The 22992-nt window shown below is 42.6% G+C and overlaps 1 protein-coding gene across 2 annotated transcripts in view; it reads left to right on the top strand.

The window, feature by feature from the left end:
* Nucleotides 1-8637: 8637 nt before the first annotated feature.
* FAM174B (family with sequence similarity 174 member B) overlaps nucleotides 8638-22992 on the top strand; it is an 86078-nt gene continuing 71723 nt past the window's right edge. The window contains exon 1 of one of the 2 annotated variants that reach the window (XM_088452671.1): nucleotides 8638-9107. In XM_088452671.1, coding sequence (XP_088308797.1) covers nucleotides 8827-9107 — 281 coding nt within the window. In that variant the 5' untranslated portion in view covers nucleotides 8638-8826. The remainder of the gene's footprint in view (nucleotides 9108-22992) is intronic. The other variant, XM_088452672.1, reaches the window with a different exon arrangement.

The following is a 22992-nucleotide window of genomic DNA, read 5'->3' as shown; positions in this document are numbered from 1 at the left end:
TGTGCCTTGCCCAGACCCTCCAGCTTACCTCCTGTGACACCTCCGGTCTGTGTCCAGTCCCAGCGGGTTCTTGTGGATTCATGCTGCCAGTTTAATCATATGAAGTCCTGGTTCAGCTACAAACCAGTCTGTATCCAGAATAGCTGGTTCAGATATATTCCAGCTAGAATCCTGAGTAGCTGGCCTGCTACAACCCAGTCCGTATCCAGAACAGCTGGTTCAGCTATATTCTAGCTAGTATCCCGAGTAACTGGCCTGCTACAACCCAGTCCGTATCCTGCATAGCTGGTTCAGCTATATTCCAGCTAGAATCCTGAGTAGCTGGCCTGCTAACAATCCATTTGTATCCTGTCTTTCTAGTTCTGTGCACATAACAGCCTGTGTGTCTGTGGTTGCCTATTGGAGCAAAGCATATTTAACTCAGCTGTGTCTGTAATTACAAGTCTGAAGTTTGGTCTATCAGCCCATCTAACAAGTCTCCCTACAGTTGGATTTCATTCTGTCAGCACTCTGCCTTTCTTCAGATTTCAGTACACACCTGCACCTGATTGCTCCTACAATCACCATTGCTTTGCTGGGATTCCAACACACACTCCGCTCCAGATATTTCTGCAGTCACTATTGCCTTGCCTAGTCTGCCTGCAATTAACTCTTGATTGCCTGCTGCTAAACTCCAGGTTAATTACTCTGTGGAATCCTACCTATTTCATGAGCCCCATCAGTGAACTCTAGGGGTCTGATGCAAATAGTACAGGTTCATTCTTAACATATTGTAAACTAGTGTCATGATAGTTAACTTTTAATTACATTTTATATGCAATTCTATCCAAATGTGATTCCTTACCTCAGAGCAGAGGCGTCACTAGGGCTGGTGTCACCCGGTGCTATAACTCATGGTGACACCCCCCCTCCAAAAAAAAAAAATTGATATGCAGCTCCACGAACTCTCCCCAAATACCAGTCCAGCAATCACACTTACACAATGCCCCCAATAGTGGTGCCCCGTAGATTGCAGTGACCGCCAGATAATACAGAGAGCGTCGTAGTAACCGTCAGATAATGTAAAGAGTCACAGTGAATGCCAGATAATGCAGAGACCATCATTGACCCACATATAACACATAATATGAATACACCCCTTATACACACAGAAACACAATAATTATACCCACGCACATACATTAATCACCATCCCCAGCATAGACAGTATTACCTCCCCAAGTTAAAAACAAATACACCCTCCCCCATTGAATAAGTATATCATCCACCTAGGTCTGATGGGCAATGTCGCTGACGAAACGTGGGAGCAACCCTCGTCAGTGACATAGCGGGTACACACTGGCCGATATGCCCGATATGTACATATCTTCTAGTGTGTACCTGGCATTAGGTTTAGGGAGGGGAGGTTAGGTTTAGGCACCAGGGGGGAGGGTTAGGCACTAGGTGGGGAGGGATAGGGTTATGCACTAGAGGTGAAAGGGTTAGGCACTAGACGAGAGGGTTAGGGTTAGGCACTAGGGGAGAGGATTAGGGATAGGCACTAGAGGAGAGTATTAAGGTGTGGGGAGGGGGAGGTTAGGGTTAGACACTAGGAGGGGAGGGTTAGGGTTATGCACTAGAGGTGAGAGGGTTAGGGTTAGGCGCTAGGAGAGAGTGTTAGGGGGTGCGGGGAGGGGGAGGTTAGGGTTAGGCACAAGGAGGGGAGGGTTAGGCACTAGGAGGGGAGGGTTAGGGTGCAGGGAGGAGGAGGTTAGGTTTAGGCACTGGGGAGGGAGGGTTAGGGGTTATGGTTAGGGGTATGGAGAGGGGGAGGGTTAGGCACTGGGGGGGTTTGGGATAGGCACTAGGGGGGAGGTTTAGGGTGCGGGGAGGGGCAGGTTAAGTTTAGGCATTGGGGAGGGAGGGTTAGGGGTTATGGTTAGGGGTATGGAGTAGGAAATAAAGGACAGGGACAACACAGCCCCTGCAGGCACAGGTCTAACATAACAAACACACACACAATGACAGGTAATGCCCCCCCTCCTCCCTCATTGAATTATTTACATCCCATTACACCTACTGTATACCTGTGCTGGCTGCTGCTGTCTCCCAGTTCCGCTGACTGAGAGGTCAGAGGGTCACGCTGGGAAGAAGCAGGGACCGTGTACAAACTACTTGTCAGTATTCAAGTGTAATCAACAGTGTCTGAATACACTTGAACACTGGAAAAATGTTTTGTAGACTGTCCCTGCTTGTTCCCAGCGTGACGATCTATCAGACAGCAGCGAGGAGCAGAAGCTCAGCTGCCATCCATCCACCCCAGCGGCTTCAGCCAGGCTGATCAGTAATCAGCCCCCTGCCTCTAGCGCTTGCACGCCCGCCCCACATGGAGGGGACTGCATGAGGAGCTCAGCCGCACTTACTGTATAGAAGGCTGCCGCTGGCTGTCTCAGTGTGACAGGCGCAGCGGCAGCCGGCAGAAGAAAAAACTGTCTCAGCAGGCAGCTGCTGCAGGGAGAGCGCCTCTCCAGCCTGGCGTCTCCCTGCAGTGCAGGACCTGCTGAGCGGGGGGTGGGGATGAGTTGGATTTTGGTGTCACCCCCTTGGAGGGTGACACCCGGTGCGGCCCGCACCCACCGCACCCCCCTTGTGACGCCACTGCCTCAGAGGTTCCCAAATTCTGCCATTACAGTCCAGGCTTTAAGGATATCCAAGCTTGAGTCTACATGGATAAATCAAATTGACTGAGGTACTACTTAAGTCACCTGTGCTCAAGCATGGTTATTCTTAAAACGTGGACTGTAATGCAGAGCCGTAACTAGACTTTTTGGTGCCCTGTGCCAGAAAGACAATGGCGCCCCCCTCATTTTTCAAAGGGACATAATTCACCCAAAAAAGGGAAATGGCCTCATGGGGAAGGGCCAGGGAAGAGATAGGAGAGGCCAGGAGATGCTGGGGATGAAATAAGAGGAAGCTACAAGCAAGAATGATAATAAACAGAAATTTGACAAGCCCAAACAGCGCCCCCTGACCTGTGGTGCCCTGTGCGATGGCCCCGGCCGCACTATCCTAGCTATGGTCCTGCTGTAATGGTGGAGTTTGGAAACCTCTGCCTTACCTTTTGTTTAAAACAACGTCTTTACAGGATATGAAGAGCTGTCAGTCCTTCCTAACCTGTGAAGATAATACTGATTAAGTGTGATTTACCTATTAATGAAAGCATGAATGCAAATAAAGGAGATTCAAATTAATTGCTTTGCAAACATATCATTTATAAGATACACTAAATCAGGGGTTCCCAACCACAGTCCTCAAGGCACACTAACAGTCCAGGTTTGAGGGATAGCCATACTTGAGCACAAGTGACTTAATTAGTACTTCAGTTACTTTGATTTAACCATCTGGTCACAATCATGGATATCACAAAAACCAGGCCTGTTAGTGTGCCTTGAGGACCGAGGTTGGGAATCACTGCACTAAATTAAGTTCTTTTATCAAATAATGTTGGTATTTGATTCTGCATCATCCTTATGGGATGTCCTGGATGGCATTGACAAGAGTATCACCAACCCCATATCATGTTAGAACTGAATTACTTTTTGTGTTAGTCAGTCAGTACAGTGGAGAGGTTGCCCAAAGCATAGAGTGTGCTAGATGAATGATAGTTCAAAGCTGATTGGTTGATTTGAAAAACGTCTCTCCCTAAAGCTTGATACATTTCTCCCTTTCCTGTTTATTAACACCCAGGTGGAGATGTACTAAACCTTGTAGAGAGATAAAATACAAACCAATCAGTTCCTGTCATTTTACAGGGGGTGTTTAAAAAATGCCAGGAGCTGATTGGTTGATACTTTATCTCCATCCACTTAAAAGGCGCACATCCACATGCCGACTAGGGAAAGACAGTACGATTAAAGCATCGTAATCGTACCGTTGCTCCCCATCCCCTGCAGTGCCTACACTGAACGATCAGTCACTCAGTGTTGGCACCCTCCATCATCCCCGAACATGGTCAATCTGTTGTTATCAGCAGATTGACCAGCATGTTCGGGTGATGATTGATGTCGTGAACGCGCATTGCTGGTCATTGCCGACATTTGCATGCCCGATTTGTGCCCAATTAACGAGCAATTGAACGATAACAATGTTATCGTTCAATCGCTCTATTTAATCAGGTAGTGGATACCCGCCTTTACGCTCTACAAGTCTTCGTACTCTACCCCCCCAGTGCTTTTATTATTGTTTTTGTTTCCAATTGTAAACTGATGTGGAATCTACTTGTGCTGTATAACTAAATACATAATAACAATAACGTCAGTATACCAGATAAACACATGCATACAGCCTTTAGTATTGAAAAAGAAAAAAAAATACTTATTTTATTGAACATCATTTTCCTGAAACAAGAAGGACAGATATTTTTACTCTTGTTTTCCTTTAAGGGAAATTCCTGATTCCCAGGAAACAATGTAACTCTGATGCAAGTGTATTAAAAATATCACCAATTGTACAACAAGAAAAATATGGTCTGCCCACATGAAACGATCAGCTTGCTATTTTAAAACATGTTTTATGAGGGGTGTTACATGTAACTGATTGTTTAATACTTTCTGTCACTTAAATATGTCTTGAGCCATGTTTAATTTGAAGCAGTGTTAAGCTGTCTGTCTCCAGAACATGTATTATCCTCTTTGTACAATTGTTTTCAATTAAAAGTTTCAATTGTTGTGACATTAATTAGGAATCAGTATTACACATCTTGCTGGCACCCTTTGGCGGTAACTAGCAGAATGCAAATGTGCAGTAACTTATAGCAACCAGACATTTGCTATCACTGTCTACAACTGGCCAAACTAGGTAAGATCCTGACGTTTGAAGCTTTAGCTAAGCAGCTGGATTCTTACTTTTAGTTATACCCCTTTCACACCAAAATCCTAGGTCTGTCCCGGGATTTGGAACACTGTTCCAATATTGGTCAGCCCTGGGACAGACCCCTTTCACACCGCGGCACCGTTTACACTGCACATGGGTGCAGTGGAATTGTTCTACCAGCGCTTTAAGATTACATCATCTTCAAGTCCTGGGAATCTGCCACTCCCTATGTTGTAAACTAGTCCCGGGTCTTACGACCTGGGTTACCTGTTCACATTGCCCCTTAACCCAGGTCCAACCCTGCAACGGGTTGGAATGCTGGGTCATTGGACCCTAGAATTTTTTCAGGGACCTTTTCACATTGAGCCGCAACCCGGGTTACCCCGGCAATAACCCGTGACGAAATGGCAGTGTGAAAGGATTATTACTGATTTCTGGGAGTTTCCAGGAGGAGAAGGAAGTCTAGGCAAACAGCATGGTCTCAACCCTGCGATGTAATGCTACAATTTGCATCACTGCATCGCAGGGGGAGACGTAATGGTTATACGATTCATAGTGAACAGCATAATCAACTCTTATTACCTCTCGAGGACTGAGGTTGGATACCTCTGGTATAGTGCATAGATGCAGTTCCCACTGTAGCATAGTGATGTGTATAGAGCACATGTTCTCAATCTCGGTCCTCAGGACCCCAAACAGTGCATATTTTCCAGATCTCCTCACAGAATCACAAGCAAAATAATTAGCTCCAGCTGTGGATCTTTTAAAATGTGTCAGTGAGTAATGAATACACCTGTGCACCTGCTGGGTGACCTGGAAAACGTGAGCTGTGTGGGGTCCTGAGGACCGAGTTTGAGAACTACTAGTATAGAGTACACTGCAGTTCCCAGTATAGTATAATGAAATGCATGGTATATATTGCAGTGCCCACTATAGCAGTCTTTCCGAACCTCGGTCCTCAAGACACACTAACAGTCCAGGTTTTAGTGATATCCATACTTGAGTGCAGTACTAATTAAGACACCTGTGCTCAAGTATGGCTATCCTTAAAACCTGGACTGTTAGGTTGCTTGAGGGCCATGGTTGGGAACCCTGCACTATTCTGTAGTATAGTGAAGTCTATAGAATACACCTCAGTTCCCGCTATAATATAGTGAAGTGAATAGAGTGCACTGCCTAACCCTAACTTCCCCCCGGGGGTGCCTAACCCTAACCCTCCCGGGGGGGTGCCTAATCCTAAATCCCCCGGGGGAACCCTAAACCTAATACTCCTCCCCCCGCGGCTGTCCGCAGCCGGCGTCCAGCTTACCTTCATTCGGTATGCCGGGCGTCGGTCTTTCGGTGTATGGTTAATGACAGGCGTTGAATTTTCGACGCCTGTCATTAGTACCGTGCCGGGATTATAGTGTCTAGTAGCCGGCGGTCGGCATTTAGACCGTCGGCTTCCAGACTGCATCCCCCACTGTAATATAGTGATGTGTATAGAGTACACTGTAGTTCCCACTGTAGTATAGTGATGTGTATAGAGTACACTGCAGTTCCCACTATAGCATAGTGATGTGTATAGAGTACACTGCAGTTCCCACTGTAGTATAGTGACACGTATAGAGTACACTGCAGTTCCCACTGTAGTATAGTGACGTGTATAGAGTACACTGCAGTTCCCACTGTAGTATAGTGACGTGTATAGAGTACACTGCAGTTCCCACTGTACTATAGTGACGTGTATAGAGTACACTGCAGTCCCCACTATAGCATACAGTAGTGATGTGTATACAGTACACTGCAGTTCCCACAATAGCAGCGGTTCCAAACACGGTCCTAAAGGCACCCCTACAGTTCAGGTTTTAGAGATATCCATGGTTGAGCACAGGTGGTTAAATCAAATTGACTGAGGTGCTAATTAAGTCACCTGTGGTCAAGCATGGAAATACTTAAAATCTGAACTGTTAAGCTGGGCATCCACTATGCAATTTTCTGTCAGATATCTGTCTTATCAGGCTGGTTGGAATGAAAACCTGGTAGTGTATAGGAGGAAATGACAGTCGTCCATTTGCTCACAAACACTGGAAAATAGCCAAAAAAATGGTTGTTCAGACAAATTGGTTAAAACACACAAATTTAACCAATTTGAACAATTTTTTTTGTCCATTTTTCAGTGTTTAAAACTATATGATCGACTGTTATTTGCTCCCATACATTACCAGGTTTTCATTCTAACCAGCCAGATTGGACAGATGTCTGACAGAAAATTGTATAGTGGATGGCCAGCTTTAGGGTGCCTTGAGGACCACAATTGGGAAACTCTGCACTATACTATAGTATAGTGAAGTGAATAGGGTACACTGCAGTTCCCACTATAGTATAGTGAGGTGCATAGTGCATACTGCAGTTCCTAGTATAGTATAGTAGAAAGTATAAAGAGCACACCCTGCACCCAGAACAAGATACATGTAAGGCCCCTCCCTAAGTGGTGGCACCATCATTTATGTGATATATTTGGAAAGATGGTGATAGCAAAGACTCAGGGCCTGTGTCAGAGCCTTTTCTATCTTATGCACAAGAAGTCAAGAACCATCTTCTGAAGACAGGTAGGGGGGTTTCGCTGCATGGTGGGCTTGGGGGGAGCATTGCACACGGTCCCCCAGACTTAAATAGGCATCTGAGCCTACCCAAACAGTGTTGTTTTTAAATATTACTGCTCGTTGTATTCATTTAAATGTTCTCTTTGTTGCAGATTTCTGGAGGATGGACTGCAGGTTCCACTGACATGCGGGAGGACCGTTGTAAAAGCATGTACTGAGACAAATAAACTAATGACTATTTAATAAGTAATTTCTCATCAATTACTTGGGTCTTGCTGACTATGGCACCTAATGCTGGCCATACACTGGACGATTGAGCACACGATTTGGGAAGTTTCTACAGGTTGGACAGACCAATCATTTGAAAATAGTTGTAATTTGAGTCTTAAGCGAGCCCGATGCGCGTCCCCGCCGTCGTCTAGTTGGATCGCATATCAGATGGTTTTGCAGAGAGATCTCAACTGATCGAGTAGGAATTGACCCACATTATGTGATGTGATTGATGAAATTGTATGGTCTTATGTGAAATAGTTGGATTTTAAATACAAATCGTCCTGTTTCTGAAGGGAAGAATTTTCAAGGGAAATTGTAAAACTGATCTCTGATCTGACCAACTTTTGAATCTCCCCGTGTATGGCCACCGTAATACTTCACAAACCTTAGGCGTCAACAGTTCAAAATTCTTAACATTTCCTAATCAGTTACTTTGAAAAAAATATGCCCATAAACAATTCTAATACATTTCTATATATAAATAGTAACAAAATATAATTAGTACGTATCTCTGAACTACATTCATTTTAAAATTGCCATGTAGTATATGTGCAACATACAGGACAGGTTCCAAACTTTCCAAACTTTGCAACTTGTATGTCCTGGTGTCATTTTATATATTGTATTAAACTAATAGCATCTGTAAGCCATAGGTTTGGAAATGATCTTTACATTACAGTGTCAGCAGGATGCCATATCTTTACAACTTGTATTTTTTTCTTAATGATGAAAATGTTTATTTTATTGTCTGTCAACAAATTTACTGGCTGTTAGCAGCCCCAGCAGTTTATGAAGTACAGCTTATCTGACAGCAGTGATGATTAGCTGCAACACTACAGAAAGTCAGTCCATTAGGCAGGGACAAGGGAGGTGTGACAGCCGGAGAGGGGGGAAATCTGTCAGTTCCCAAACTCCCAGCCCTCCCATGTGTGTCCCTCATCAAATGATTCACTGCAACGTGGTGCAAGAACCCTTCCGGGTTCCCAATCCTATTTCCTGCACGGTGCGAGCTGAGCAGCTGCAGACAGCCGGAGAGAGGCTTCTGTAACCGGGATCCAGGCATCTGGGGGCACATAGGGCACAGTCACCCACCAGGGACTGCCAGCCACCGCAGAAAATGAGAGCTCTTTTGCTGACCCTGATGGGCTGCCTGCTGTTGGCATGCAATGCCCTGGGCAGCTCCATGTACAAACGGGAGCTGGACAAACTCTCCTCTTCTACAGCCAGCAATGCTAGCCATAGCACCACCCAGGTGCCCTCTGCCCAGGGCAACGACACCGCCAAGGTTACCCGCTTTCATAGCATTGAGCACTACATGCCCACCATCAAGAGCGTCTTCATATTCGTGTGCGGCTTCAGCACTTTCCTCATCGCCTGTCTCATAGTCAAGATCTTCAGGTACTGTACCTCCTCCTCCTCCTGTCTGTGTGTGCTGCTGGGATTGGGTTCCCTCACAGGGACCAGGGAGTTCTTGAGCTGTGCAAGGGGCATTTAGTTCACCTGTGCTCAAGCAGGGCATTGTTATCTGTGCTCATTTTGGTGTCATTCACCTGTGCTGAGAAGGGCAGGTACATCTATCTGTGCTCGGACACCGGGCTGCTGTCATATATGAAACTGATTATAAATCTTGAATTGTCACCATTTAGTGTTTATTGGTGCTGATTTGTATATGTATAGCCAAGTGCAAAGTGTAAGTACAATAATATGCTCATAGGCTATTCTCTCTCCCAGGCTGTCCTCCAGCTCTCTGAAATATTCTTGCAAATTTCTCTTTATTTTGCTCTTTAACTTTCAAAGCCTGTAATACTTGTTAAGTGACTTTGTAGCCAAACTGGTAAATGTTTAATTTGATTTTCTATAAATACCATACAAAATTGTATGTTGTGGTAGCAGTGAGATATCCTACTCCCCACTTTCCAAATTGCACATTGTGTAGCATGCGTGTAATTCTCAGTAATGTACTGTATGAGCCCATTATATAGAGAGCCCTGTGTAGTGTGAAACATCTGTTGGACAAAGTTATTGCAGAAGTCCCTGATCGATATCTCGTGCTTTGTGTGACTGATCCTTTTAGTCTGTCTGTTGACCTTAGACAAACACTGGAGAGCATTGCAAAATGAATGTGGTACTTTGTAGCTACCATTGCACCCTACTTTACATGTTTTATGAATAGCTGTTGTTTGCAAGTGAAATATGATAATTATCATGGTCAATGAATTATTTGGCCAATGTAGCCATTTTTTTTAGACTTTTGTATTGGGATTTTTTTTTTTCTTAATGTATGCTGCCAGTTTTTTTTTTTTTTAAGTCAATGCAGCATACGTTTGTTATATTCATAGGTCTATTAACCCATTACATGTGCATTGCAATATATTTTTAACTGTTTAAAATCAGATCTGTTGCAAAACTGTAGTTAGTTTATTTTTTTTTTTTATTTATTGTTTTAATATATGTGTGGCTTAACTGTGGTATACTTGCCGTCTCTGACCCCTGCATTGCTTTTCCCCATATACTACAGTTCTTGTTGCCAGGTCACAGTTTCCTATGGACAAGCATAGTAGCCAATTTCATTATTTTTGCTTGTGCGATAACACAATGGGTATTTTGGGATACCATGTTTTCCTATAGTATCCCAGCTGTTTACTGTGAGCAGAAGGAAAAGATGCACATCGCTAGTGTGCGTAGGGTGAAGGGGACAATATGTACATTGTAGTCAGCTGACACAACTGCAAATAACGGTGGCTGACATAAAGGACAGTTAAACACACCAACTGATATTGCTGTTCATTGTTCAGGCCTGGCAACTATAGGATTGTGTAGATTGCAAACTGACATTTGAGTTTTTCCTTCTTGATCCTCTGACTGCATGTAGTTCTTCAAATCAACTTTCTTCAACAGCCCTCCTCAGATACAGTTTTATATGGCATTTAGTATCTGATGCGTTCTGCAAAGAGGACTGTCCACAGGGCACCACCAGAATAGCAGGGCCATACCGTTCTCATAAATTGTATGAGGTAGAATATTTGTCTCAAGAATTCAAGTTATTTCACTTTCAATGTTTAACGTAATAAAAAAAAAAAAATTGCAGAGGTTACGCAGACCCACGGCAGAGTGATTGACAGGAAGTGCCGTTTGTAGGGGGGGGGCGGGTGAACGCAGCCGTTTCAGGGGTGTTCAGAAAATACCCACTGCGAAACCATACCGCAGCCTGAGGCCCAATAGCGTGCGCTGTAGTAAGCAATTCCTGAGTGAGGTCTGCCGTGCCTTAACTGTGCGTATGGGTCCGATGTTACTGATTATTTTGCTGTGTTGGCAAGGTATACGGATGTGAGTAAGGGGTAGTGGCTGTCCTTATGTCAGGCTGCAATCCCAATGTGAATTCAAACATTTACATATCACCGCTGATATTAGCAACTGCGTTGCGTGCGTATAAGCAGAATAACGATCCGTAGTGAATCAGACTCTTAAGGGGCCTATCCATTAGGCGACCTGAAAAACTGAACGACTAGCGTTCAGTCTTTCAGGTCGCCTAGGTGCGGTGCCCGCACTGAGCGGCGTTCACTGAACGTCATTCAGTGCAGGAGACCGACCTCCTATCTGCGAACATGTGGAACCTGACGGTCATCGTCAGGTTGACGAGCACATTCCACAGATAGTCGCGTAGGCAAGGATCCAGCGTGCACGCCCATCGCTGGTCCTTGCCGGCTATCCATTAGATGACTTTCTGAACGTTCCGACCAAAACCTCCTGGTTTTGGTCGGATCATTCAAAAAGTAGGCTAATGGATAGACCCCATTAGTCACTAATGATCCATCAGTTCTATTAAGACTTTAATAGGAGCTTCCCAGACAACCGGCCATACATTAAGCATAGTGTTAGTAGGCAAAATTATTATCTCAGAATATCAGTGTTTTTTAGTCATTGCCACAGTACATGTGTATATATATTTTAAATAAGATATCTTTTTACCTTTTCAAGTAATGTTGCCCTGTTTGGTAATACTCAGAACTTCTTTTAAATGTTCCTTATGGTAAAATGTTTTTTTTTTTTTACCTACCATATGAATTAAGATTCAGGGGTATATTTACTAGGCAATATTTTGAAAGCTCTTTTGCAGGTTTTACCTTTCATATAAAAAAGGCAATAATAGTAAATGCAAAAAATACATTTCTTAGTAAATATACCCCTAATAACCTTACTATAGTGTGTGTGTGTTTTTTGTTTTTTTTACACTTGTTTTGAGCTTCTATTTCATTATGTAAATGTAGTCTGTGTAAACGGCACATAAATGAGTAACTGAGCCAATACATGCCCATAGCTTTTTTTTTTTTGCTGAAAAGACTCCCTTCCATTTTTCCTACCTGACAAAGTTAATTTGCTAATTTCCGTTAACACCCCAGCTAACAAATTGATGGATTTTCCATGTATGATTCCCCTGGAGATCACGAGATCATATAACCAGTCCCCTAACAATCACTGCTTGGAGGCTAGAAATCGGGCATTGGAAAACAGTGCTGCCATTGGATGGCCGGGAAGACTTGTCCAATCGGCAGCATTGATATTATTTATCAACTGTATTTATGTTTGAGTCCTAGGATTAGAAAACCTCATAGTTTTAGATAGCAGTAGAGGAGGTGACATTGAGAAAATGTTGGGTTGACCCTTTAAAATAGTGTGGTTGATAAGTGATAGGTGGTTAACACATACAACAACTCTAGGGACACAGAGGCTTCACATGTTTCTTGCTAGGCATGAAATATCCAGAAGTCTAGACAATCTGCCCATTGCATTTGTCCTATGGTTGCTACAGTTGCACTAATCTAAACTGGGTCTTTCACATTCTCTGGCTCGCTGATAATCTCAGAGGATTTACTATTTTGTTTGTGTGCAAAGCTCATTTGTAGGACAACAAAGCATGACATTGCTCTTTTTAGACACAGGCTCCGTACATTAGACAGCTTTGCCTACTTCTTATGTTTCAATAGTGCAACGTACTGTACTGAAAATATTTTAATGTCCTCACATTAGGATGTTCCTTCAGGATACTTAGCTCTTCCCAGTTAATGCAGTAGGTGGCTGTAGTGGTGCTGGAACAAAACCGGTTTTATTTGCTTTTGGAGACTACAGTCAGAACTGGTTTTAGGCAGTAGAAGCGGCTGCTTCTTGTATAGAGGTGTGCAAATTATACTGGTCTGCAGACGGTGTAATGGTTAGCGTTACTGCCTCACAGAAATGAGGTCATGGGTTCAATTCCCACCATGGCTCTAACTGTGTGGAGTTTGTATATTGTCCCTGTGCTTGCGTGAGTTTCCTTCGGGTACTCTGGTTTCCTCCCACACTCCAAAAATATACTGTTGGGTTAATTTTTGTGGGGAACCAATTAACGTGTGTGTGTGTGTTAGGGAATGTAGAGTGTAAGCTCCACTGGGGCAGGGACTGATGCCAAATATTCTCTCTGTAAAGCGCTGCGGAAAATGTGTGCACTATATAAATAACTGGAAATAAAATAATAAATAAATCATTTCTAAATAAACTGAGTCTAAATGTATTTTTCGTTCTGAATTAGAATATGCATTCAGTTTGTCTTCCATCGGGAAGGATAATACGTGTAAAGTATTATTAAATTGGTACTTGCGCAAGTCTAAATGATAAATGTACACCTCATTCTGGCTGACCTAAAATGTTGTCGATGATGATCTTCGGGCATATTTTGCCTTTCGGATGTCTCTCTTCATGGTCCAGCAATAGTCAGCTAGCATACTGGAAATCCATTTGCCTTTGTACCTCTATTCCATCATAGAAATCTGCTAATGGGAACGCTTGTCATGCTCATCACTGACAGCCTCAAGATTTTCTGGGAAGAAGTCTAGGTGAGAGACCTCTAATGATATTTAACCACTTAACTGGCAATTTTTTTTTTCCAAAATCCGCTCCGAAATCGTTTTTTTTGTTTTTTTTGTTATGATTGACTTGGGTAAGGTTTAAAAAGATGTTCTTGACCTAACACAATTTTGTAAAAAAAAATAATATTTTTCTAAATGCTGTATACCATAAAAACAGCAATTTTTATGGCAGTGACGGCCATTGACTGTACCACCGTGGCCGATGGGTTGAAAGATCAATAGAATAATCGATTGTTTGGGACCACAGCTGCTGATGCTTCCTTAAAATCTGTTGGGGGCCTGCCATCCATATACGCATATAATTATATATGTATGTATGTGTGTGTGTGTGTATATATATATATATATATATATATATATATATATATATATATATATATATATATATATATATATATATATATATAAAATCAGGTACATAAATATTGGGACATTGACAGGATTTTCATATTTTGGCCTCTATTCACAATGGCTTTGAAATGAAACAAACAAGATGTGCTTTAACTGCAGACTTTCAGATTTAATTTGAGGGTAATTACATCCAAATCAGGTGAACGGTGTAGGAATTACAACGGTTTCTATTCTATATGTGCCTCCCACTTTGTTAGTCCCATTACTTTTGGCCCCTATCAACTCAAAAGCTATTTCATGGACAGGTGTGGGCTATTCCCTCGTTATTTAATTATCAGTTAAGCAGGTAAAAGGTCTGGAGTTGATTCTAGGTGTGACGTTTGCATTTGGAATCAGTTGCTGTCAACTCTCAATATGAGATCCAAAGAGCTGTCACTATCAGTGAAACAAGCCATCATTAGGCTGAAAAATCAAAACAAACCCATCAGAGAGATAGCCAAAACATTAGGTGTGGCCAAATCAACTGTTTGGAACATTCTTAAAAAGAAAGAAAGCATCGGAGACCTCAGCAACACCAAAAGACCCGGAAGACCACGGAAAACAACTGTGGTGGATGACAGAAGAATTATTTCCCTGGTGAAGAAAAACCCCTTCACAACAGTTGGCCAAATCAAGAACACTCTCCAGGAGGTAGGTGTATATGTGTCAAAGTCAACAATCAAGAGAAGACTTCACAAGAGTGAATATAGAGGGTTTACCACAAGATGTAAACCATTGGTGAGCCACAAAAACAGGAAGACCAGATTAGAGTTTGCCAAACAACATCTAAAAAAGCCATTACAGTTCTGGAACAACATCCTATGGACAGATGAGACAAAGATCAACTTGTACCAGAGTGATGGGAAGAGAAGAGTATGGAGAAGGAAAGGAACTGCTCATGATCCAAAACATACCACCTCATCAGTGAAGCATGGTGGTGGTAGTGTAATGGCGTGGGCATGTATGGCTGCCAATGGAACTGGTTCCCTTGTATTTATTGATTATGAGACTGCTTACAAAAGAAGCAGAATGAATTCTGAAGTGTTTCGGGCAATATTATATGCTCATATTCAGTCAAATGCTTCAGAACTCATTGGACGGCGCTTCACAGTGCAGATGGACAATGACCCGAAGCATACTGCAAAAGCAACCAAAGAGTTTTTTAAGGCTAAAAAGTGGAATGTTATGCAATGGCTAAGTCAATCCCCTGACCTGAATCCGATTGAGCATGCATTTCACTTTATGAAGACAAAACTGAAGGGAAAATGCCCCAAGAACAAGCAGGAGCTGAAGACATTTGCAGTAGAGGCCTGGCAGAGCATCACCAGGGATGAAACCCAGCGTCTGGTGATGTCTATGCGTTCCAGACTTCAGGCTGTAATTGCCTGCAAAGGATTTGCAACAAAGTATTAAAAAGTGAAAGTTAGATTTAGGATTGTTTAGTTTGTCCCATTACTTTTGGCCCCTTACAAAGTGGGAGGCACATATAGAAACCGTTGTAATTCTTACACCGTTCACCTGATTTGGATGTAATTGCCCTCAAATTAAATCTGAAAGTCTGCAGTAAAAGCACATCTTGTTTCATTTCAAAGCCATTGTGGTGGTGAATAGAGGCCAAAATATGAAAATTCTGTCAATGTCCCAATATTTATGCACCTGACTGTGTGTGTGTGTGTGTATATATATATATATATATATATATATATATATAATATTATAATATAATATAATTTTTTTTTTTTTATATATATATATAAATTTGTGGCAGTATTACCAGAGATGGCACTGGTGAGCAGCTGACTCTGTGTGTGGGGCAGGACAGATCTGCACACACAGAGTAGAAAAGCATTGTGAGAAGATGCCTAATTGCTGCCTTGTGGGACTGTGGCAGCCATAGAGCCCAGTGAAGCTAAGCGAGCCATTGGGGACCAGGAGGCCTGTGTCTGGATTTTGCAGGAGGCAAGGGGGGACCATAAACCTCTCAGACTGTGTGACATTGAAGCAGCTGGGCTGCAGGCTGAGGAAGCCAAGACCTACTGTATACCTGGAGGATACAGGGAAGGCACAGAGACTGTGAGAGACTTTATTGGCAGATTAGCTCCACCCTTGTAGAGAGGGTTCAAGAAGTGAGTTAGATGCCCTAAATAGGGGCTAGGTTGTTTATTTTCTGTTTTGTTTCCTGACTTTCCATGCTGGAAAGTAAAGCATCATTTATTTACCTGAAAGCTGTGTGTGGACCCTCATTAAGCACCTAAACACTGCACCAATCCACCCTCTGCCGAGCTAATTACCCCCAAGATATCACAAAACAAAATGTGTGTGTGTGTGTATGTCTTGGAGAGCGGCACTCCTGGCACAAACAGAGATTCCAAAAGGCGTGTATTGAGTCAACGTTTCAAAGCATTTAGTCAAGCTTTTTCATATATAAATTAGTGTTCTCCCCGGGCTGTTTTTTGCGGCTGCACTACCCAGCACGAAATGGCCTACCACCCGGCACTTTGGGAGCCTGCAAATGGGGACAGTATCTGGGAGCTGTATAAAAAGGACCAGATACTACAGACTTTGCAGCTTTTTCATAATCAGATGACTGGGCCTCTAATAAGAGAATTAATATATAAAATGGTATTTCAAGTTTAAATCATTATAAGGTCAGGGTGTAAAACATTTTATTATTGTGAAGGCCCCCACCCGGGTACTTCCTGATGCCACCCGACTGGAAAAAATTTTCTGGGGAGAATACTGTGTGTGTGTGTGTATGTGTGAATATATATATATATATATATATATATATATATATATAATATTTATTTAATTTTATACACATTATATGGCCAGAGCTCTGCTGCTTATAGGTCCTGCTGAGGGCAGGGTATACATGGAGGGGTGAAGCTTGCTCCCATTCCCCCGGGCTGGCTCTAGCAGGGCTGGGGGAGGGAGAAGTGGACCGCCGTGTTTGCTTGCTTGCCCGGCGGCTGCTCCATCCACTTTGCAGCCAAAGGCATTCCGTCGTAGGGCTGACCCTTGCAGGGCGGGGGGAGAGAGAGGATGATGGTACGCTGTTTGTTTGTATATGCCCAGCGGCTGCTATGTCCTTTCTGCAACCACCAGGTGTGGGTGGCGTCGGGCTCCAGATCGATCGGGCACACGGGGATGAAAGAAAAGTACGGAGGGACCGGGAGGTCCCTTTAAGCTAGGCGGCTGCTAGTAGATCATCTTCCAGCAGCCGCCCACTGAGCTTTTCTGACTGGTCGCATCAGATGTGACCATGTCAAGGAAAGCCTAGCCTGGTGTGGTCGCATCTGATGCGATCATGCCAGGACAGTGGTTAATCAGAAATAGCAATCCGCTTTATGGTTGGAATTTGAAATAGCATGTGATGTGACCCATTTTTCCAGCCAGTGAGAAGCCTAACACATGATACACAGCATATATGTGGGGCCCAGTTCTTAGCCAGGTCACCAACTTCACACCCGAAGTAAAATCCATGATACTTTTTTACGAGTGGTGTGAAATATTGCCTCTGAGATTTGAAGGTTACTTCACCATACACATAACAGAAATTGTCTAATACAGCAAATACTTGTGCACCCAGGGGTCACAGGACAGTGTGCTGAGCCCTGATTGGAGGAGCCAAGCACACAAGCTCCTCTGCCTCAACCAGGGGGTTAGTGCTACACGGGCAGGTCAGGCTGCATGAAGGATGAGGAGGAAGCTGCTGGAATCTCCACCTAAAGGGGAGAGTTGGGGGGGGGGGATACAGGGGGTATATTGTTGTACGCCCCTGTCTGTCTGTGTATGACAGGTCATGCAGAACACTAAAATCTGAAAATAGAAAAGTAACTGTCATAAACACACTCTGCCTGATGGAAAAATTCTATTCACATATTTGAATTCAGACTTTAAAACTGCACTAGAGTCAATATTCAGTTTTTTTTTTTAACAATTTTTTTATTGAAGCGTCCGCGTCGCAATTACAGACATTGCATTGAACAAGAATACAAATGTTCGTGAAAAAGAGAAATAATGATTACATATAGTTGTTCAATAGTGCAAATGGTGTATAACATTATCCAAACAGTGAAGAGATTAATCAATCGGTTCTTTTCACATATAGACTTATTACAATCCAAAAATTGATACAACCGATCATTATGAAGACAACAAAAATAAACTACCCTCCCTCGTTGTCCCCACCAAAAGTACATATGAAAGTAATTGAAAGGAAAAATCCAAGGTTATAATCGTATCAGAGGGTCATTAGCTGCAAGTTGTAACAGATACCAGGATGAGTTCTGTAAACTATGATGTATTTGGGAACGCATAGAGGTAGAAAGTGTATCTATATAACTTTCCCACATAAGGAAGAATTTCTCCATTTTGAGATCTTTATCCAAAATGACTTCAACCCAATTAATTCTAAACAAGTAATGTAACTTGGCTTTAAAAAGAGAAAGCGAGGGTGGGAAGGGGTTTATTACAAGCTGCTGCACTTAATGCCAATAAGAGGCATCTGCCCCCTTGAGTAATACTAGTATGTGGGGGAAATACACCAAACAGGGCCTTTTCTGCCATAAAAGGGACATAATTCACCAAATTGGCAATAGAGTAGGCACGTACTTGATACCAAAAACCACGAATCATGGGACATACCCCATATTCAGTTATCTTTTGAAGAACATCATGTTGACCAGTGTTATTAGTCCCAAACAAGGCATTTAAACTAAAGTAAAAAGGAAGTGAAAGGTGGGTCTGTCATCCAACCTAGTAAATGGCTAATTCAGATTGGCAACTCACACAGTAGGTTCTGCTGCATACCATAATATAGCGAGGATATAGAGAGAGCGTGCAGTGCTTATTAGTGACCATACCAAATGGTTTAGTAAAATGCAATAAATAATTTCAACAATGATGCACATAACAAATGTTCATGTGAAATAATTCCAAAAGTAGACCCCTTTGATGCTATATGAATATTAATAAATATATAAATAACCCTTTAAGGTGATCACACATGTATTTAGGACAAAATCAGAGTAAAATAAGAGACTGTAGCCAGGTCCCTCTCCAAGAAAATGTCCAGAATGCTATTGTCCCTCCTCTAAAAGCGATTCTACCACTGCACAGAGGTTTTATAATGTATTGACAGAAAGTTGTAATCAGTATCCCAGACAGTAAACTCCAACCTCACTGAGGTGCTTGTAAGTGCAATAAGACAATATCGTATGCCGCTTCTATGGGGATTGTTATTGTGGTTTCCTCCGTGGTGCATAAATAGAAAGTCAGTGCAAGGTGGTAAAGGTATGGTAGGGTGCAGAGCCCAAGAGCAGCACTAACATCACGAAGCTAAGTCTCCACAGTGTCAACTGCCCAATGTATAGCGCTGGTGTAATGGAGGCTCTGTCTTGGCTGTGGTTAGCGCTCACTCTTGGCATAGGGAGAGAGATAGTAGCAACCTGTCTCCTTATCACTGTGTGACATAGTGTAACCAAGCCACATTCGGGCACATGGCTTTGAGGGGCTGCAGCCAATGAAGTCACTGGAAGCCAGTGTTTTGTGCATGCACATTCCCACTTCCGCACGTGCCTGTCCTGGCATCTGCCAGATCCATTGCGCAGGCACCGTTACCCTGCTGCCTGGGACTACTGTCTCCTCCTCACCTTTCCTGCAGGCAACAGCAGCATGGGCAGCGGCAGAAGACCCCCTTACACAAGAGGGTAGGAGCCACTGCTGATCGTCACAAATTCAAAAAAAGCGCTCCACGCTTTCTCTATACAGGTTGAGTCTCCCATATCCAAAATGCTTGGGACCAGGGGTATTTTGGATATCGGACTATTCCGCATTTTGGAATATTTGCATACCATATTGAAATGTCTTAGGAATAGGACCCAAATCTAAACACAGGATGCATTTATGATTCATATACACCTTATACACACAGCCTTAAGGTAATTTTATTCAATATTTTCAATAATTTTGTGCCTCAAACAAAGTTTGTGTACATACATGAAATTCATATTTGTTTCATATACACACAGCCTATAGGTCATTTTATACTTTTTATTTAATAATTTTGTGCCTTAAACAAAGTTTGCGTACATTAAACCATCAAATAGCAAAGGTTTCACTATCTCAGTCATGCTAAAAATATTCCGTATTTCGGAATATTCCGTATTTCGGAATATTTGGATATGGGAGACTCAACCTGTATTTAAAACAAAGTCACACTGTCTATAAAAAAGCTTTTTTTGACACACTGTTTACAACTATTAATACTTTGTATGATATCCTTTGTTTATAATCATTTTGATACGGTTTGGCTGCAGTTCATGAGTTTCACAGTTTCTCTTGATGTCTTCATCCCTTTTGGCAAATTTAGATAAGTTCTTCTATGAGGCCAGTCTTGGTGGTGATTTGTCTTCTCCTTCAGATGTTTCTTTACAATTGCCCAAAGATTCTCATTGGTTTTTCATCTGGGCTGTTACCTGGCCAGGGAAGGACATCTACTATACACTGTTTTCTGACAAAGCTGCCACCTTTAAAAAAATATGATAGGGTTTTTTTTTTTGTGAACAGAAGACTATGAAAATGCCTCATTGCATTGCAAACAATTTTACAGTTTGTGACCAGTAAGTCAGGAAAATTATGAAATGTAAAAACTGGTGTCAAGTAACTCCTTTGAGCTTATTGAAAAGGTGAAAATTGCAGGGTCCGGAATACAGGGTGGATGATCGAAAAACTCAGACCTAAAATTGTGGCAAGTGATGGGCGTCCCGGTTGATATTATGCATGCACGTTTGTTCGGCCATATTGAAAATTGCACACCACTTTGTCACATCACCATACACCTACTGTAATTGACAATAAATTTCAACAGGTCTCGCTTTCTGCAAATTCAAACTTTGTATCGTAGGTTATTAACAAAGTACATCATCGCCAAAAACAACCATGACAGCACGCCACTCACAGAGCACTTAGACAACAGGATCGGGAGACCACCCGACCATGAATTGGGGAGAGGGAGTGTGCAAACGGTCTTTATTTTCTGAATTACCTTCATATTTAATTTTCAGTATATACAATATTGATTATTAAATTAATAATGATAACGGCAGTACAGTAAGTATTTGGTACAGGTGGGGTGATTCAGCTGGTGCATGAAAACAGCTTTGCAATTCCGTCCTTGGTAATATGCAAATACAGCAGGAGGTGTATGACACCCACGGCTGCATTTGCGATCTCAGCACTGCGACCAAGGTAACCATTGGTCGCGATGGTGGATGGCGTCTGGTCTCCGACCAGCTGAGTAAGCCTCGGCTTATGCACACTGACCTGTTTGCGAGGTCAAGAAAATGCTTCCCCCTGGCCTTGCCACTCCCGTAATACACTCCCTGTTTCAGGGAACGCCGGCTGCCCTGTACTGCCCCTTAAATGCCTCTGCCTGTGTGATTACGCAGGACCTTTTCTGGACCATTTGCAGAATGGGTCCTGCGCACGCGCAGATTTCCGATAATTGGGAATCTGCGTTCAGTGCTGAATCGGCCCCAGAGTTCTTTGGGAGCCAAGCTTTGCTTACAATTAAAATAGTTGGTACCAACCTTTCATTATTGTAATTGACTTGCTAAGATGGAAGGCTGATTCAGAGTTACAGTACACACAAGTTGGCATACTGTTGGTTTCAAAGCCATCATTATCACTGCGCATCAGCACCGATCCTATCCTTGGTGCAAATGATGCATCTGAAAAAACTGACTCAGTGTGTTTTTTTTTTTTCCCTTCTACTATTCCCAAGAATGTGCTATAAATTATAGTAACCCTCTAGATAACAGCTTGTATTGTTTTGGCTATCACGTTCTTCATAGAATATATCCATAATTTCCATTAATGGCAGTAGTGCATACGCCGGGTTAGAGTTTGTGGCCTTGGTTTGTAGCCACCTTGTAGTGCATTGTTCAGTAATACTTGGAACAGAAGAGTAAAGACTTCTATCTGTATATGCATTACCCCCTGCCTCCGGACACCTATAGATTGTATAAGCACCGAATATTAAAGACAGAAAATTGCCCAATGGACAGTAGCCTGAGAACGGTAAAACTGTGCCCCCCAGCGATGCTGCGAGCGATGTAATGATACATTGTGCACGTAGTACACACTGCGTATGACAGCGCAGTGGATCGTTATATGCTGCTTGTAACTACACCAGTGACGTGCGGTGAGGTAAATGGCTGGGGAGGCATTGGCTAGTATCAGAGACCGATTTACAGATACATATATGAACCTGAGGGTTCATGTGGGCATTATATAAAGGTGCAGCAGTATATAGTGCTGGAAATTTGGTGTGTTTTGATCAAGGATGTGCAGAAAAGGTAGACAGGGGAGGCAGTGCCTCACCTGCCATACACTTTTTACTCCAGAGTTTTGACTATAAAAATGATTAGAATAATACAAAGAAGATATTTACAATATTTTCTTTAACATTTTTCTTATTTTTATAGTTAAAACTTTGTAGTATACCCAAGTATGACAGGAAAGGCTCTGATCACCTGACCGCATATCACTGAACTACACCGCATCATTCATTAAATTGTCCCATCTGCTGTCCAGCACAGCAGATGGGGCGATTGAATGAACGACGGGCGGGAACATCGGATCAGGAGTACACACTATAGGATATGTATGATATATCGTTCTGATCCAGGTCGGGATGATATATTGTGTGTACCCAGCTTGAGGCTCAAAATAAAACATTTTTTTCTAATAAAGTTGTAATATTTAGTACAACAACATAGATCTTTGCACAACTTGAAATAATTCCATCATTGCATTCCTCTGAGTGCTGGGCTAGAGGTAACTAGCTGCTTGAGAGACAGGCTAGACCAGTATTTGAGTCAATGTATTAGTGTGCAGCTTTTTTTATTTTTACATACAGGTTGAGTCTCCCATATCCAAAATTCCGAAATACGGAATATTCCGAAATACGGAATTATTTTGGC

Source organism: Taudactylus pleione, unplaced genomic scaffold (assembly GCF_031769625.1).
Source record: "Taudactylus pleione unplaced genomic scaffold, aTauple2 ptg000556l, whole genome shotgun sequence".
In the NCBI taxonomy this organism is placed as follows: Eukaryota; Metazoa; Chordata; class Amphibia; order Anura; family Myobatrachidae; genus Taudactylus; species Taudactylus pleione.
The sequence above is the reverse complement of the archived record's forward strand: the minus strand, read 5'-3'. Positions and strand labels throughout refer to the sequence as shown.